This window comes from Ixodes scapularis, unplaced genomic scaffold (genome assembly GCF_016920785.2).
Source record: "Ixodes scapularis isolate PalLabHiFi unplaced genomic scaffold, ASM1692078v2 PGA_scaffold4__175_contigs__length_147842914, whole genome shotgun sequence".
Taxonomy (NCBI): Eukaryota; Metazoa; Arthropoda; class Arachnida; order Ixodida; family Ixodidae; genus Ixodes; species Ixodes scapularis.
Genome location: NW_024609879.1, coordinates 104,701,785 through 104,717,938, shown reverse-complemented (window position 1 = coordinate 104,717,938; position 16,154 = coordinate 104,701,785). Strand labels below are relative to the sequence as shown.

The 16,154-nt window shown below is 47.2% G+C and overlaps 1 protein-coding gene across 1 annotated transcript in view; it reads right to left on the bottom strand.

The window, feature by feature from the left end:
* The window catches only part of LOC8053530 (WD repeat-containing protein 81), a 79,263-nt gene that overhangs the window by 20,881 nt on the left and 42,228 nt on the right, over nucleotides 1-16,154 (bottom strand). Inside the window, exons 24-28 of the mRNA XM_040215607.3 lie at nucleotides 12,232-12,505; nucleotides 8,648-8,803; nucleotides 6,740-6,842; nucleotides 3,808-3,959; nucleotides 728-881 (exon numbers count right to left, since the gene is read on the bottom strand). Of these exons, the coding sequence (XP_040071541.2) occupies nucleotides 728-881; nucleotides 3,808-3,959; nucleotides 6,740-6,842; nucleotides 8,648-8,803; nucleotides 12,232-12,505 (839 nt within the window). The remainder of the gene's footprint in view (nucleotides 1-727; nucleotides 882-3,807; nucleotides 3,960-6,739; nucleotides 6,843-8,647; nucleotides 8,804-12,231; nucleotides 12,506-16,154) is intronic.

Here is a 16,154-nt window from a genome sequence, read left to right as displayed (position 1 = left end):
GCTTGTAGTGTTGGTACCGCTCGAACATGAGGTAGCAACTTCACTTGTCTTTCCAACTTCGCATGACCAGAGGATGGAAGCGCTACCTTGTGTTGATTGCCATTATCTCATTCCAACCGAACCAAACCTAGAATAGTATTCACACACGGACGATATGCCACTGGGAGGGATGCCAGCACTGGCAGTCGAAATGAAGTTCTTGACAGCACAGAGGATGAATGTAGCAGTTTCTGTACTCTGCACTAAAATTTTTGACGACAATATTGTTACAAGCAAGCTGATCCCCAGCAAAACTGGGAATGTTTGTACTGCCCAAGCGACCCACCGCGGCGAAGCAGATGTCACGACGTCGTGAGAAAGACCATAACAGCCAACAATCTATACTCAAAACAAGCAGGTATGACTTGTTAGGTGCTCTTCCCAGAGCAAAGTGAACGCCGTTTCATCCCCGCAATCGCCGTAGCAAAAGTAGATCCTGCAAGTGTCGCCAGGTATTTCAGTTGCGCCTTAAGATGTTGACCGTCGTAACGCACCACCGACCATTACTACTTGTCAATAATCACATTGCCAATCATTCCTGCAGTGACGCGTGACCTGTTTGTTTCACACGTTACCTTTTTCTTTTATTACCATCGAGTTCTTACGAATTTACTGACTATTTTGACAACCCCTAGTTTTTCTGTGCCAGGGGTGAATGTGTCAGAACCAAAGGACCCCGACTTGTCACCTCATCAACAAGTTGATGTCGTATTTTGGCGCAGTGTCTGGAAGTTCACCGGCGGCCACAAGATGGCTTTCTTCTCCGAGCTGTACGTCAATCCGGTTTCCCACCATGGCCACGTTCTTGCCAAACTCCCCGCTCACAATGGCCTCGTCTTGGCCTGCGGAAAGCCGTCGCAAAGAGGGCTGTCGGCTTCAAGCATTTACAAAGATAATGTCAACGAACAAGAGCCAAGTATTATTTTTACAAATAGATGGTAACAGGTCTTGAATAAGAAATGCTGGTATTACATTGCCTTCACTCTTGCGCACAAATTTAGATAGGCTGGCATGCCTCGTCAATTGAAAACATTGAAACCATTTTTTGTTTTGCTTTTGTCGAGAAAAATGGTTGTTACGAAAATATGCCAATTGCTTTACCAAATTCCCTGAGCACCAAGAAGAATGATGGAAACGTAGCTGCACATGTTGAACGTACTCGCCTTATTTGTATAAAAAATTCGAAGTGCTAAAATAAGGTATTGATGAACACACATGCAAAATGCCATAGGTTTTAGACATTTGCTTTGAGAAAACTATCCTCACACATGGCAGCACACGCAGCGCATGCAACTACGCTCGCAGCATGCTCCTTGGTGCTTCAGTGATTTAGCAAAGGTTCATACGAACATGTCCTCTTTCAGCTGCAATGTGACTGATATGCACATAAGGATAACCTGTGCCAGCATAAGCAATGACGCAAAATTATTTTAGTGAAGTCTGTTATATAGTAATAGTAGAGAGCTAAATATACTAAACACAAGAGCTGCAATGTGCCGCAGGACACCTAAGCACTTGCATAGCGTTAGGCCTAACGTCAGGGCAGCGCCCCCGTCACGTTAAACAGCTACCGGTACCGGTTGACGACGTTAGACCTCAAAGCATAATGTTAGGCTTAAAGGGACACTGACAGGGTATTTATGCTCGCCGAGGTTTTTAGTTGTACGTGTCATATGAGAGCTCAACTACCCAGAACAGAATTTGCGGCTCCAAATTCGGTTTCTTTCCGCCCGAAAACCGCCGATCAAGAACTGGCCGGTTCGAGTCTCGCTCACTCTCTTTTTCGAGGTCACAGGCCGTTTTCTAAGGTATCGATGCGACCGCCAAATTTAATCAAAGTCGTGGGTCACTGAAGGCACACACTCAATATTAAAAATAGAAAAAAATATGAAACCCATTTTTTGTGGCTTCTAAAAAGCTCTAAATACGTTGATTGAAAAAAAAAAAAGTTCCACAGACAACCGGAAGCATTCTGTGCGTTCGTCGTTTCGCGTATCGTGGGACTCGCGGGGACGGCGATGGCAGCGGACGACGGGCGTGGGACCTCTAGTTCAGAACTGTCGTTCGCGGTATCGGCAAATTCTGTCTACCTTTAAAAGAGAAATTTGGGACTGATCAAAAGAATTGGTATTCATCCCGTACGACACGCCCGGCCACCAAGCCGATTTGCACGAAGACGTCGCCGAGCCGTCGCTCCCTTCTCGTGGCTGAAGACATCGCTCGCGCAAACGTCAAGCACGACGTGTCTACTTCGAGTTGAATATGCACGCGTACGATTTCTTTACTAGGTGCGAATGTCCCCAAAGCGAGGTGCTTCCCGACTTCGACTCGGGAGTGCTTTTGCTAGAGAAAAATCGACAGCAAACTTTCCAACTTAGTTTACCGGCTGAATTATTACAAAGGAAAGAGATCCACCAGAAAAGAGATCCTCCAGTAGCGCAGTGGGAAAGACGTCCGGTTCACACGCGGTAGAACCGGGTTCGATCCCCCGTGAAACTTTATTTTTTTTAAAACATTTCCCGATGTTTACATATCTTTTTTCTTTTTTTTACAATCATCACTGAAGAAACAAACAAAAAATAACAAACAAATGTTACAGACGATACTTCGCTGAATTAAATGGTATGTGATTTCCTTTTTGACACCTGCGAACTCAATGTAATCACTTTCCACAAAATGCAAGGAGCATATAAATCGGGTAGCGTCCGCTTTCCGAGGTGCCCGTATATGTTCTACAGGAATTGCAGCCAGCCAATGGTCCTGATCCCGTTGATCTTTCGGAAACTCTGTCGCACAATGCCACTTTTTTTCGGACGCAGGACATGTGAGCCAGCTCTTCATGCAACATCTTGGGTGTATTCTTTTCGGAGCCGATCATGGAAATTCACCACGGGCACTCCCTACTCATCTCCGACTCCTCAATGTACAAAACAACTCATCTTGGAGTACAGAAAAACGAGCGGAATAAACATAACTGCAAAAGAATCGCCCGGCGAGCAGTTCCCGCACGCCGCATCACGCGCCGCATGTCGTGTCGTCTGCTACGAAAAAGAGAAAGAAAAAAAAACGCACGGTCGGGTGTAGCCACGTGACTTCCGCCACTCACTCTCTTCTCTCCACTTCTCCGACCTCCGTCGGGTTTCGGTTTCGAGCAGTTGCGTCTTTCGGCTTTATTAAAAAAATACGCTACTCTGTTGCAAAATATTAATTGGGTAGTCCTCCGACACCATAATAAAGCCCCTGGCAAAAAATGAAAAAAACATTTTGGGGGGTGTCAGTGTCCCTTTAACGTCAGGCCAGCGCATACCCGGTTCCCCCTCCCGCTGCGCCGCCAGCAGTTCGGCGGGCTCCTTAGCAACGTTGACGCCATTGCTATGGAGTCACATGATGCGTGGTAGCCAATGGGAATTTAGGTGCCTTTTCGCTCAGCCAATGGGAATTCAGGTGCCGTTTAATGCTCTCGCATTAAAAATATACCGATGAAATGAAGGCCTGTCAAAAAGTGATCCTGCTATGGAGAAGTCAAAACTGACCCTTATTATGTCTACAATACCTCCAATCAATAGGCGATCAATAGCTCCAGCTGTTAGAAATTCACCGATTGTCTGTCGCTTGAACGACTCCGAAGGCATGAGCTCGCAGCTCGAGCTGTTGGTAAGTTCACCTATCGGCTGTGTCACTAGAATGACTGGTGTTAACCAACAGCAGCCGCAGAAGCCCACTGAGGACACAGCTATAATGAACAGTTGGTGAGCAGACAGCACGCACCGGCAGAAGGAAGGCGGTAGTGAGTCTTCTTGAAACCTCCCCCTCCACCCGGAGCATCGCCACCAGAGTCACCAGAAGTGAGACGAGCGTCGTGAGCGGCACACAGTTCGAGGATGAGGTCGTTGTTGGTCAGTGTCTCCTCCATGTAAATCCTGCAAAAGATTTTACAGTGTTGGCTGTATTGGGCTTCTTATCATGGGCGAGTGTCGTGTTTGTGAAAACAAACGGAGCACGCACGTGTTGATTGCAGGTGGCTTTGGCGCCGAGTGCAACAGTGATGCCCTTGCACTTTTACTGATAATAGTTGCAGTTGAGGCACAGCGTGTTTGGCTAATCGCGATTGCGCTAGGAGTTGTGTGATCGCCCTCGCCACTTGTTCTTTCTCACCTCAGGACGCCCGATCCCTCGGCGTTCTAAGCCTTTGCGCGCAAGAATGGGGCGGCCAAAGCATGCGCCAAAGTAAGCAGCGACTGCTCGACGGCATAAACACGCCCGTGAGAGAGAACATCGTTGATGAGTGGGCGCCGATGGTCTCACCCCAGCTGTTAGGATGGGACATATTCAGCTTCAAGATCATTGTGTGCATCAATGTGCAGCAGCGCAAAGAGAATGTGACCGAGCAAAGCATGGACGTGCTTGTGCGACCAAGCAATTTGGACAGTGTGTCCGCAAGGACCTGTTTGGTGCTAGCTGTTCTGTGTGTGATCGGTTGTGATTTACGTGAGAACCGGTGTCTTTGCCAGCAGCTTGCCATAAGGTTATTCAATCGTCCTACCCAGACACGACCTGACCACCTTTAAGGTGTGTGCTACATGCCTACGAACTGTTTGTGCGTAGGCACGTAGCACACATGTAACAATCAATGTGCGACACGAAAAAAAACTGAAATGCCACATTATAGCACGACGCAACATCACCGAAATTTCTGCTCAATTGGAAGAGAAGGGGGGGGGCAGTGCGAGTGAGGAGAAGGGAAACACAAAGGGGTTTATACAAACGATGATCATGATAACGAGCGCTGCCCGGCACCAGTGTCGCCCCGATTTCTGGCTTGCCATGTCTTGCATGCTAAAGTGACTAAAGCCTCTCAGAAACAACGCTATAGCCAATGCAGCATTGCTTCGTGCGATTTGTGCTTCGCAGCGAGACGCGCATTGCTGGGCGTGCATTGGATATCCGTTAAAACTTTTAGCTGAACGGTCTGGACCTAATACGGGACACATAGCTTTCCCGACAGGGACGATGCGAGACTCGGGACGCTTAATGAAAAGTCGGGACGGTTGGTAACCCTAATCAAGTGTGCACTAAAATTATGATGATCTTGAAAAACTAGGGCATGAGCGCTTGTCAGGAAGGCGTACAAAGTAGGGAAGGGCGGGCTTTGCCGATTTGCACAGGTGTGCTCGGAGAAACAGCTAACACAGAAGAGCGTCTCAGTCAGCTAAGTGGGCTAAGTCTGGGGTGAACACTTGGTACGTCATTTGCTTATTTTAATCTAAAACATCCTTTGGCAAGGTGTTTGGCATTTCGTGAAAGCCAGATAAAAGCGTGGCTGCGAGGCTCGACACTGATTGGTTGAGGGGTGAGAGAGGAGGAGTGAAGTGCTTGATGCTGATTGGTTAACGGGTAGGTCATGTGACCAGAGGGGTAAGCGAGGAAGAGGGGTTTAGGCGAGAAAGACTTTGAAAACCTGTGCACACTGAGGCAGAGGAGCTTGCGACTGTGAAAGGCTCTGGAAGATCGCCAAGTTCATCAGCCCGATTAGCGGTAGTACTGCTTCATTCTAGGAACAACTCAAGTGCACACATGGTATGCGTTAAAGTATCTAATGAAGAGCACCGTGAATGGAGGCGTCTGGCGTCTGGAAACTCGGAGTATCGCTAAACCTTTGTGATGCTAGAAATTTCATGCATGCAACACAATTGGCTAGCAATTTTCCATATCTTGTTTTCAGAAGTATCAGAAGCAGGTAAGCGGTTATTATGGCATGGTATACATCAGGGGTCTCAAACACGCGACCCGCGGGCCGCATGCGGCCCGCGACTCGCTGAGAAGCGGCCCGCAGGCAACCGGCTGCGAGTCCCAGTTTCCATGTCTGGAGCGCTAGAAATGACATATGCCGTAGTGATCACATCTCGTTGATTCATTTTCGCCCGGAAAGAAGCTCCGCTCTTTTCACCTCTTCACATAGTTTATACTTATATGTGTTCATTTGCCCTTTGTTTCGCTTTATTCCTTGCTGCCAAGCTTTTTTGTAATGCACAACAATTCCACTACTTGTCTGCAACCTCGAGCTATTCGTTGAAGGATACATCTCGGCTGCGCAAACTCTCACTTAACAGGAGCGAGTGCCAAAGATATATTATGAGCTCGGCATTTTCACCTTCAAAAAAATATCACAATTAAAAGACGAGTATTTGTTCAGAGTGTTATAATAAAAATTGTTAGGAATTCAAGAACTGCCAGATTAAATTATTGTTTTTAAAGACATGTTGAGCTGGGAACGATAGATTAGGTACTTGCTCTTTTGTTCTTCTGAAAATGCCAGAAGTTGGCGGGGCAGTGCAATCTTAATTTTTGTTATCCCATCAGGTCAGGGCCCAAAGTTGTCATATAAACAAATCAAATTTAAAAATTTCACTGGCGAAACTGCGAGTTTACGAGGTCTGTTCTCACTAAAATCTTCAACCCCCCCCACCCGTCTTACGTTGGCCCTCAAACTTTCCGGTATTGGCTATCTGGCCCCCACACTCAAATGAGTTTAAGACCACTGGTATGCATGGTCGCTACTTTATGGTAGTTTCTTATGGTCACTCGTTTCAAGGTATTGATTCCTAAACGTTACAAAGATGGTGTACATTCATAGATACTACATCATTCTACCATCTGTAAATGCAGACAACATTTAAGAGACGAGCAAAGCTGAGCTTACCCTCCAGCCAACTTGCACAGGGGAACGTAAGTCGTGAAGGCTAGCTCCGCAGTAAACACCTGCTTGATCTCTTTGAGAGCTCGCTCATAAATTCTGTTGGGGTCTGTTGGAACCAAACAGAAAGCGGGATGAACTACCAGCAAAACAATGTCTTTGTAGAACACTATCCAACATTTGAGGAACATGGTTAAAAATAGCAAAGTTTACTAGTAAATTTGATTAGTCGTATCTAGGTCTGCTTCGGGTACCTACCGTAAAATCCCGTAAGGGCGCCCTCCCCCGAGAGATCGCCCATCCCGTTTACCTGGCTAAACATCTGTAACATAAAAATTCCGAAACATCGCCCACCCTCCGATTTCCGGTGGACGTCAAGCGATGTCCGACGGGAATCGCGCATCAAAGGCGCGATCGGCGGTACCGGTGTGTCGACAAGCGAGTTCATAGCTGGTTCCCGCGTTTTTGTCCGCGATCTGCGCGCGATATCGGCTCGCGTAACACGCTAGTTGTTGCCGCGTGTATATTGCATCGTGAAATGCGAATCTGCTGCGCTTACGATTTGCGGTATCCGTTCCCGAGTTCGTAGCGGATTCCCGTGTTTTCGTCCGCGATCTGCGCGCGCGATATCGATTCTAAGCAGTAACACGCGCGAGTTGTTCCTGCGTGTATATTGCATCGTGAAATGCGATTCTGTTGCGTCCGCGATCTGCGCTATTTGTTTCAGTGACATGCGAGTTCGTAGCGTATTCCCGTGCTTTTGTCCGCGATCTGCGCGCGCGATATCGGTTTCCGTGACAGGCAAGATTGTAGCGGGTTCCCGCGTCTTTATTGCATCATGAAACTTGAATCTGCTGCGTATGCGATCTGCGGTATCCCTTCCCGTAAGATGCGAGTTCTCGGCGGGTTCCCGCGACTCCTCCGCACCGTGAAACGCGAATCTGCTGCGTCGGCCACTTGCGGTATCCTTTCCCGTGACACAGGAGTTTGTAGCGAACTCCCGCGTGTTTATCGCATTGTGAAACGCGAATTTGCCATGTCCGCGATTTGCGGTATCAGTCCCCGCGTCACTTGGTTTGTAGCGGGTGCCCCGGCGCTTATCATTAATTTTTGATACAGTTTTGCTGTGGCATCCGTAAAGATAGCCCACCCCATGTTTTTCACCATTTATCTCTTCATTTTGGGTGGGCGTTTTTACGGGATTTTACGGTAGATAGGCCAGCATCCACTTCAGATCAATGGAAATCTTATTATGCAAATAAAAAAACACAAAAAGAAAATGGTTACTGGAATCACAACTCTGCAATATGGGCTGCATAAATCTGAACTTCTCGACAAAAAGAAACTCTTCTTGACAATAAAATTTTGATTGTGGAACGATGTCTACTTGGCGTTGCGGGTTTTTTTTAAGTCCAAAAAAAATATGGTACAGCACAACATCCCTACCTTATGCCACAGAATAAGTCATTCCTGGACACTTCTGTCAAATTATTGAGCAAGAAAACCACACATTACAAGGTTTTCCAGCAAAATCCAGCAAAAAAATACAGTCCAACCAAAGTCTGCATGACCAACGAAGTTCATCCAAACCAAATAAATCAATCAGCCGACCCAAACTGACCATTCAATTGACCTGATGCATATTCAACCGATTAATCTTGCTCGTCGATTGAATAAGCGATTATGTAACCATTACTGACTCGCACTTAAACCGACCAGGCTGTCGGATGAGTCAATTCAACCGACGATAGTCACAGAGAGACAGGGAGAAAGACAGGCCCTGTTGTTGCCACTCTGTCATGTCTATAATCATGTATAGCTATAGACATAATCATGTCTATATCATGTATAGCTATAATCATGTATATTTATAGGACACAAAGTCGAAGGAAGCCGCGCCACTAAGATGCTTACCCTTGTTCTCGAGAGGAGGGGAACACGGGTAAGGGGGAGAGCCTTGCAGGGGCAAAACTGAGGACATCTTGACCGGCGTCCCAATCTTGTACTCCTGGCTCGCGCTGTCTTTCTTGATGCACAAGTAGTCGTCCATGGACTGCTGCATGGCCTCGGCTGCATATGGCAACAAAATGGCGGAACGTCTAGAAACAATGTTTTCTAGATATGTAGAAAGTAGGCCTTCTATATGTCTAGAAAATTTGCCTTTTATACATCTAGAAAAGACATTTTATAAATGTCTCGTGTGACCCAAGACATCTACAGCTCATTTCAGCTGTGTCAAGACCACGGTGCAAGATATACATAGGCGTGCGTGCACACGCGCCTATGTAAGATATGGACATAGGTACGCGTGCGTCGCAGCTGCCAGAAAAACTCTTCTCCCCGCCTAGGTTGAAAGCAGCACCAACAAAAACTGTTCGATAAGCGGCTAGTAGTAGCCTCTCGCGGGCTCGGTTTCCCACACTTTCTTGTGGGAGACCTGCTTAGTTTTAAAGTTGTTTTCTGAGTGTATCGCATCATGTAGAACTTGGCACTTACACAGCACATGTTGCTTAGACGCAGCTTCATCACTGACTCTAGTTTTGTGCCCCAACGGCAACAAGAACAATTTTATGAACGCGTTGAAGCGGGGAGATCTCTGGCACGGTGTTCAAGCCAGTTTTCGTCGAAGTCAGAGAAGATGTGTTGAGCGGAAAGCGTGAGCGTTCGGGTGCCATGGGAATGAGACACTTCTTTGTTTTACTGCAATAGCTGTTATGGATTCTTCCCACTACTGGAAATGACGTCTGTTGTCACTGCAGTTGTAGTTGTTGATGATGATGTTGTAGTTGTCATACTAGGACCTGTAAAAAAATGAACTGTTGGGCTAGTTGGCCACCTTAAATTTGCAATTCTTTAAAAAAAAACAAAAAAACTTCTTGTTTCATTTTTATTTATTGTGGTTCAACAACCAACAGTAAACACTCCTGCGAATTTTCACTGCAATATCTGAAATATTTATGGAGAAATAAAACATTTTTGGTAAGCCGACGCTGCAAAATCGTATGTTTTGGAAATGTGAAACTTCTATGTTTCCTATTTTCTAACAGCTGTAGCTCCGCACCGGTACACTCCAGAATGATCATCATACTCTCGTTGGAAAGAGCATTTTTTCACAGTTTCAGTACCTTAAACATATATGTTCGAGAGTAAACACTATTCGGGCTAGAACGCCATAAGAGTCCAGCTTCCCATGGAAGAGGCTATGCGCATGCCAAAGTTCGAAAAGCCCACCCTGATTGAACAGAAAACTAACTAAAACCAACATTCGTTTATAGAAAGTCACATGGGTTTGTCCGCTTTGTAGTATTTCGATGGTGCTTGCCCCGCCCATAATTGCTGATGGTGGTTCGTGTATTGCGAGCATATCCAATTCCTCAGTCGTTTCATAATCATGTCGCAACAAAATGACACTAGAAGAAAGCGTTTTAAGCTCGGACTCACTCAGCAAGGCCATGCAGGAGATCGGGCGTAAGCAGAAAGCACCACCTATGCTCTTGGTGCCTTTTAGTTGCCACCAGTACCAGTAAAATCAAATGTAGTGGTGTGGAAACTTCCAATGGGTTTTTCTCGGTTTCACTTTTTTGCTGTGGATGTTTCTGAACTAAATTTTAACGAGGAACGTGGCTAGATATTTATCTTTCTATTTAAATGAAGTTCTCATTGCCAAAAAGAAGGGGTTTTGATGAGGAGAAAATGCCCCATTATGTGGAATGCATTTCAAATTGTCATTTTGCACAAAAAATTAATTAAAGCACAGATTTCAGGGTAAAAATTAGATAGCTGCACCGCCCATATGTTCTAGTTACAGCTGAAGCTTAGAAATGGTCAATATTTTGCAGCAATTTTTAAGTTATAGTTTTCCTTGCCAAGTGAGGCGACTTACATTAATAACTGTATACGTCCCCATGTAGCCTATTGGGAAATTGTCCCACAGAGATGAAAGGTCAGAGAGTGCATTTAGGCAACGAGATGAATAGACCCTTTGAATTTCATCAATATTGAGCGACTGGTTCAAAAGTTGACAGTTGAAGGTTGTGTCACCTTTTAAACATTATGGACACAAACAGCGCTAAGGATGAGGAGTAGCAGAAGTGGACAGGACGGATGCTGTCCACTTGAAAATGAGAAGAGGGCAGCATCCGTCCTGTCCCCTTCTTCAATTAGTCCTCATCCTTAGCGCTGTTTGTGTCCATAAAGTCATAGTAAAACAAAGGGCGTCCGTCCTCATATTGCTAACTGCTTGAAAAAAGGCTCGAGGTACACCTAAGCACTTCTTATGAGTTGTGAATGCGAAAGCATGCACGCCGCTCTTCCACTCCCTTCTTCCGTCTGCGGAGTACTTGCGTCGACGGTCGAGCGCACAGGCTGCTCTCGGCGCGCTGACCTTGGACGTGGAGCGGTGGAGCCGCTGCCTCGCGGACACGCAGTGCCGTGGGGTGGCAGTCATTGAAACTTACACGTGGCGGCCAATGGGATTAAAGCCAGAATCCATCAGTTTTACTCCGCTTCTTTGGGATCAGGGAAACTAGGTGCCGTTTGGCTAGGCTTTTCGCGTGATTTCATAGCTGGGAGCTGGCTTCACTTGGAGAAAAGATTTAAGGTGCCATTTGGTGCGGCTTCAAAGCTGATGACGTCGGCTCGCTCCATGGGACCAGTTAATGCTTTCGCATTAAAAGATTGTCCGCCGCTTTCGAGATTTGATCCCAGATCCGCTGCATGTGAAGTGGGTGTGTGACCTCCGAGCTACGGCACAGGTTTGACCATCCTTTTCCCATATGGTATTTACGGCAGAAGCACGCGCATACGAGTTTCGTGCAGTGCCCACTAGATGGCCCAGTTGCTGCGATATTGCGATAGGAAATTTTCTGTCATTCCTTATATAATCTCAAATTTAATCGGAGCTAATTGTCGAAATTAAAAGCTTCGGCTGGGTGGCATGAGCCGCCGCCCCATCAAAAGGGTTCAGCCATATCCATTTGTCTGATACCACCTAGAGGACAGGCCTCCACATTACGTCGTCATTAGTGGATACCTGAGCCGCCCCAGGCGGCAAATGCGCTAAAATGCGACGAGAGTATGGCGCAAAGCGACAGACGCGGGTGTCTCGACATCGCTGCGTGCTAGCGTCGCGCTTCTCGCGAGGCGCCAAAAGACGCGCTGGTGGCAACGCTGAAGTGTCTTGCCGTCCGGCGCAGGGAGAACTGCGAGGTGCGTGCGAGTGAGAACGAAGCCTATGGAGACCTGGCCGTCAAGACCCCATGGTGCGTGAACGCGACACCGATGCCCAACGACTTCACCGTGACGTGTCGGAGCCATCGCTGTGACTGTGAATTTGGTTTGTTTCTCTTTTTCTCAATTGCACCGTCTGGGTGTGCGCCGACGGAACCTCACCTGGTCGATCGCGTCACAACGTTTGCCATATGTGCCGCGTGTCTTTGCCTAAATAGCATCTCACACCGTGGTTTAGAAATCCACGAAATTCAGCGGGCCCTCCCCACCTTTGTCCACGTGAATGACAAGGGGCGTCAGGTGCTCCACCTGGCTGAGGGGCCCCGTGTGGAAGGCTCGATCGAAGGAGGCGAAGAAGCGCCGGAGCAGGTCCGACAGGTGGCGCCGCGACATCTGGAAGCCGATGCGCAGCCCCACCAGGTACAGCGTGTCGGCGATCTTGCGGGTGAGCACGGCCCGGCTGGTGGTGCCGCCCGGGAAGCAGTGGTGCAGGGAAGACGAGAGCTGGACCAGCGGGTACAGGATGTTCTTCAGAACCACTTCCTGCGAGAACCGTCGTGCACCTTGAAGGACGCCTTTTAACCTAGGATACGTTGCAAGTGGGATTCCGTGTTTTCGGAGTTTATTTCTCGTGAAATTTGGAAGGTGTTTTTCGGGGTTTCTTTTTTGCGAACAAACTCGGGGTTTATCGAGGTTTATTTTTGTTAGATTCCCAGTTTTCTGAAATTCTGAGTTTATTTTACCGTGTTCCCAATTTTTTTTAAATTCAAAAGCAAATTAGGTTAAATTTGGGTACCATAACCCATTGTTTCGAAGGAGCCTTGACGAGCTAAGAGGCAAACCTCTTTTGTTAGTACGAGATTTCGAAGCAAACTTAAGTGGCCTTTTTTTGGGACCACTGGCCCTGTGATTTAATTAAGTTTATTTGTAAAACACCATCTGTTTTGTTTTTTATTTTGTCATTCTGACCTCGAAATTCTTAGTTTTTCGGATAAATCTGAATTGACGGAAAATTTACCGGCGAGTGTCTTTTCGATTTGTTTTTAACGATTTATCCGAAAACACGAAACCATAATTATAGGTAGATCATAGACTTTCTGGTTTTGACTGAAACGCACCGATAAACATTTGTCAGTCGCAGAAGTACAGAATCAATTTTAAAGGGATACCGTAAAGTTCCAAAAGAACGCCCAACCAAAATAGAGATAAATGGTGAAAAACATGTGGCTGCCACAACAAAACTATCAGAAATTAATAATAAAAACTTTCAGCCTTTCCACTTTGGTGAAGAAGGAAGAGCAGCGGAGCTGTAGCTTCTGTTCTCGGCGGTAGCTTTCCAGGCGAGCGACCTGCTCTTCTTTCGCAAGGGAATCTGAAGCACTCGACGCAACAGAACTCTAGGCGACAGCAACCTTGCAGTGATTGCGAAACCAATCGCGCTGCTGCGCACATCGCCGCTCGTTCCAAACCGCTCTTCTTCCTCCGAAGAAAGGTTGCCGCCATCTATGAGCGACGGCAGCAACCAGTTCGCTGGTTGCCGCAGTCGCTCATAAATGGCAGTAGCTGTCCAGAGTTCGGCGTCACAATTTCTTTGCTGGTAGGCGTGATCCTGGGGATCCTAGCCCTTAAAGGGGTACGGAAACATAAATTGAAATATTCAGATTTCGTTCGGAAATAAGTCAAGCATGAGGGATAATAACCGTAAATGATAATCGCACGTTTGTATTTTGAACGATTGGCTATATTTTTCGTTCCAAACGGTGCACTCGAGCAAGCGCTTGAAGAGAAGCGAACGGAGAGCGCGATGCGTCATGGGATATCCGGTGCAAACAAAAACAGAAAGAAAAGATTCCCCGCATTCGTGGCGTAGCAAGGCTGGTGAGGTTATGAGCTTTGCCCCTGGTGCTGTTGTCAGCGTTGGGGTGGTGTGAATAGCGTCAGCGCATTACAACCGAGCCGTTCAAAGTACCCGTGGGGTGACGAGTGTGTGGCTGGCCCAAGGAGCACGTAGCTTCCACAACACCGTCAGCTCAGGGCTAAACAGAGTGGGGAAAGCAACTTGTGTTCAAGTTTCGAGCAGCAAGCTAATCTTCTAGGGGGAGAATGACTGTGTCCGGTTGCACGAACGAGGGTCCGAGAAAGAGGGGAGTCCTTCCTTTCAGTCTTCTTGGAACGTCTGCTACAATGTGCGATTTGTGAGTTGAGCTAGGAGGAAAGCTAAGAAGGGAAGTGTTGAAATTCCAAAAAGCGGCGCTGCTTCGAAAAAATCTGCTACGTCATGACTACGTAACAGGTTCCTCCGTTGCTAGATTACGTCCCATATAGGCTCCGCATGCATCCACCAGGTGCACATTGAAAAATCGTTTGTTTAGCTTTAAAATTAGTTTTCTTGTGCCTTTCAACGGAAGACTGGTGTTTTTGAGATTAGGGTGCAACATGCAACACGTTCAAGCTAGAAAATGAGCGCTGGAATTTCGTTTCCCTACCCCTTTAACAGCTCCGCTGCAATATTGAGAGCCCTTCCACCCCATGAACAGGGAAGTTCAGCGAAGCTGGCGCTCTGGTAGAGACAATTAAGTTTTATTATAGCGCAGCTACGCCAATCACAGCGCAGGCTCTAGTGCGCCACAAAGGTGGCCGCTAGAGAGTGCGCGGCATTGCGCAATGTCAGGGGGGAGAGAGACGCTGCGCGTGGCGAGGAGTATACACAACTCGGGAAAGAGGCGGCGGCGGTGGAGAGGAGTATAAAGCGCGGCATACATCGTTGCGTTTGAAAATTGTTAGTCTAAGCTCAGTTTGTCGCCGGACACAATCTGCCAGAACTTAGCCATAGACAGCTTCACTGTAAGACACCCTGGCACTGGCTACAAACCACGTGACATGGGAACTGATACCGCAGGTCGCGGACACCGCAAATTAGTGTTTCACAATGCAATAAACACACGGGAATTCGCTACGAACCCCTGTGTCACGGTAAAGGACACCGCAAGTTGTAGACGCAGCAGATTCGCATTTTAGTGTGAAGAACCCGCGAAAACCCACTGAGAACTCGTATCTCATGGGAACGGATACCGCAGATTGCGGATGCAGCAGATTCGCATTGCACGGTGCAACATACATGCGGGAGCAACTCGCGTGTTACTGGAGACTATACACCGACACGCGGGCTTGACGTCACGGCGCTGCGGCGGCGCTGCGATCGCGCCGGAGCCGGGAAGGTGTGGGCAAAAGAGCGCACGTTTCGCATGGGCGTCATAGCATTTCAGCATGCCGCGAGGCTGTGTTGCCGTTAATCTCACCGAAATGTACAAGAAAAGTAGCGGAGTGAGCTTCTACAAGCTCCCGGCAGACTCTGAAAGGCATAGAAGGTGGATAATATCCGTGGATCAAAAATTATTCTCGCTTCGCGCGTTTGTGCGGCAAGCACTTTTTTGAAGGCAAGTGCGGCTTCCATTTCTATCTCCATCCCGAGGCTTGGTTATGTGCAGGGAAACCGTCGTCTGATCGAGACCACCCGGATTTTGTTCTCAGGGTGTTCGCGCACAAAGCACCGGCCAAGCGCTCGTCGGAGGCTCGCTACGCCCGTGCTGCCCAGCAGAAGGGGATCGGCGACAGAACGGCAGTGTTGTAGGCGTTACCGAAAAAATGTACCGAAGTACGTTACTCGTTACTTGCAAATCAAAGGTACGCGTTACTGAGCTACGTTGCCTAAAATAAAAGAAACGCGTTACCGCCACCGATAAAAAGTAACGCACGTTACTTCTGCGTTACTTTTTAAATTATGATTTAACACGTTTTACGGTTTTGACGATACAGGTATGCATAGCTCATATGTATATCAAGAAACATTATGTTCACGCAGAAACTGAACATAATTACTTTATCTCTTTTTACGGCTTCACCTAAATACTCACGAGAAAAAACGCAAAGAAAAACATGGCTTGACGCCTAAAAACACAGAAAAAATTGAAGTGTAATTGTAGTAACGAGCAACGAAACTACGTTACTTGAAATAGTAACGTAAGTACGTTACCCGTCACTGTGTCGAAAAGTGACGAGTAGGTTGCTACGTTACCGAAAAAAAGTAACGCGTTTCTGGTAACGCCCTTGTAACGTGGGGAGGCATTCGCTTGATCGAATGACGTTTTAGCGAACGCCCACGTTTCATCGAACGACACTTTAGCGAATAGTA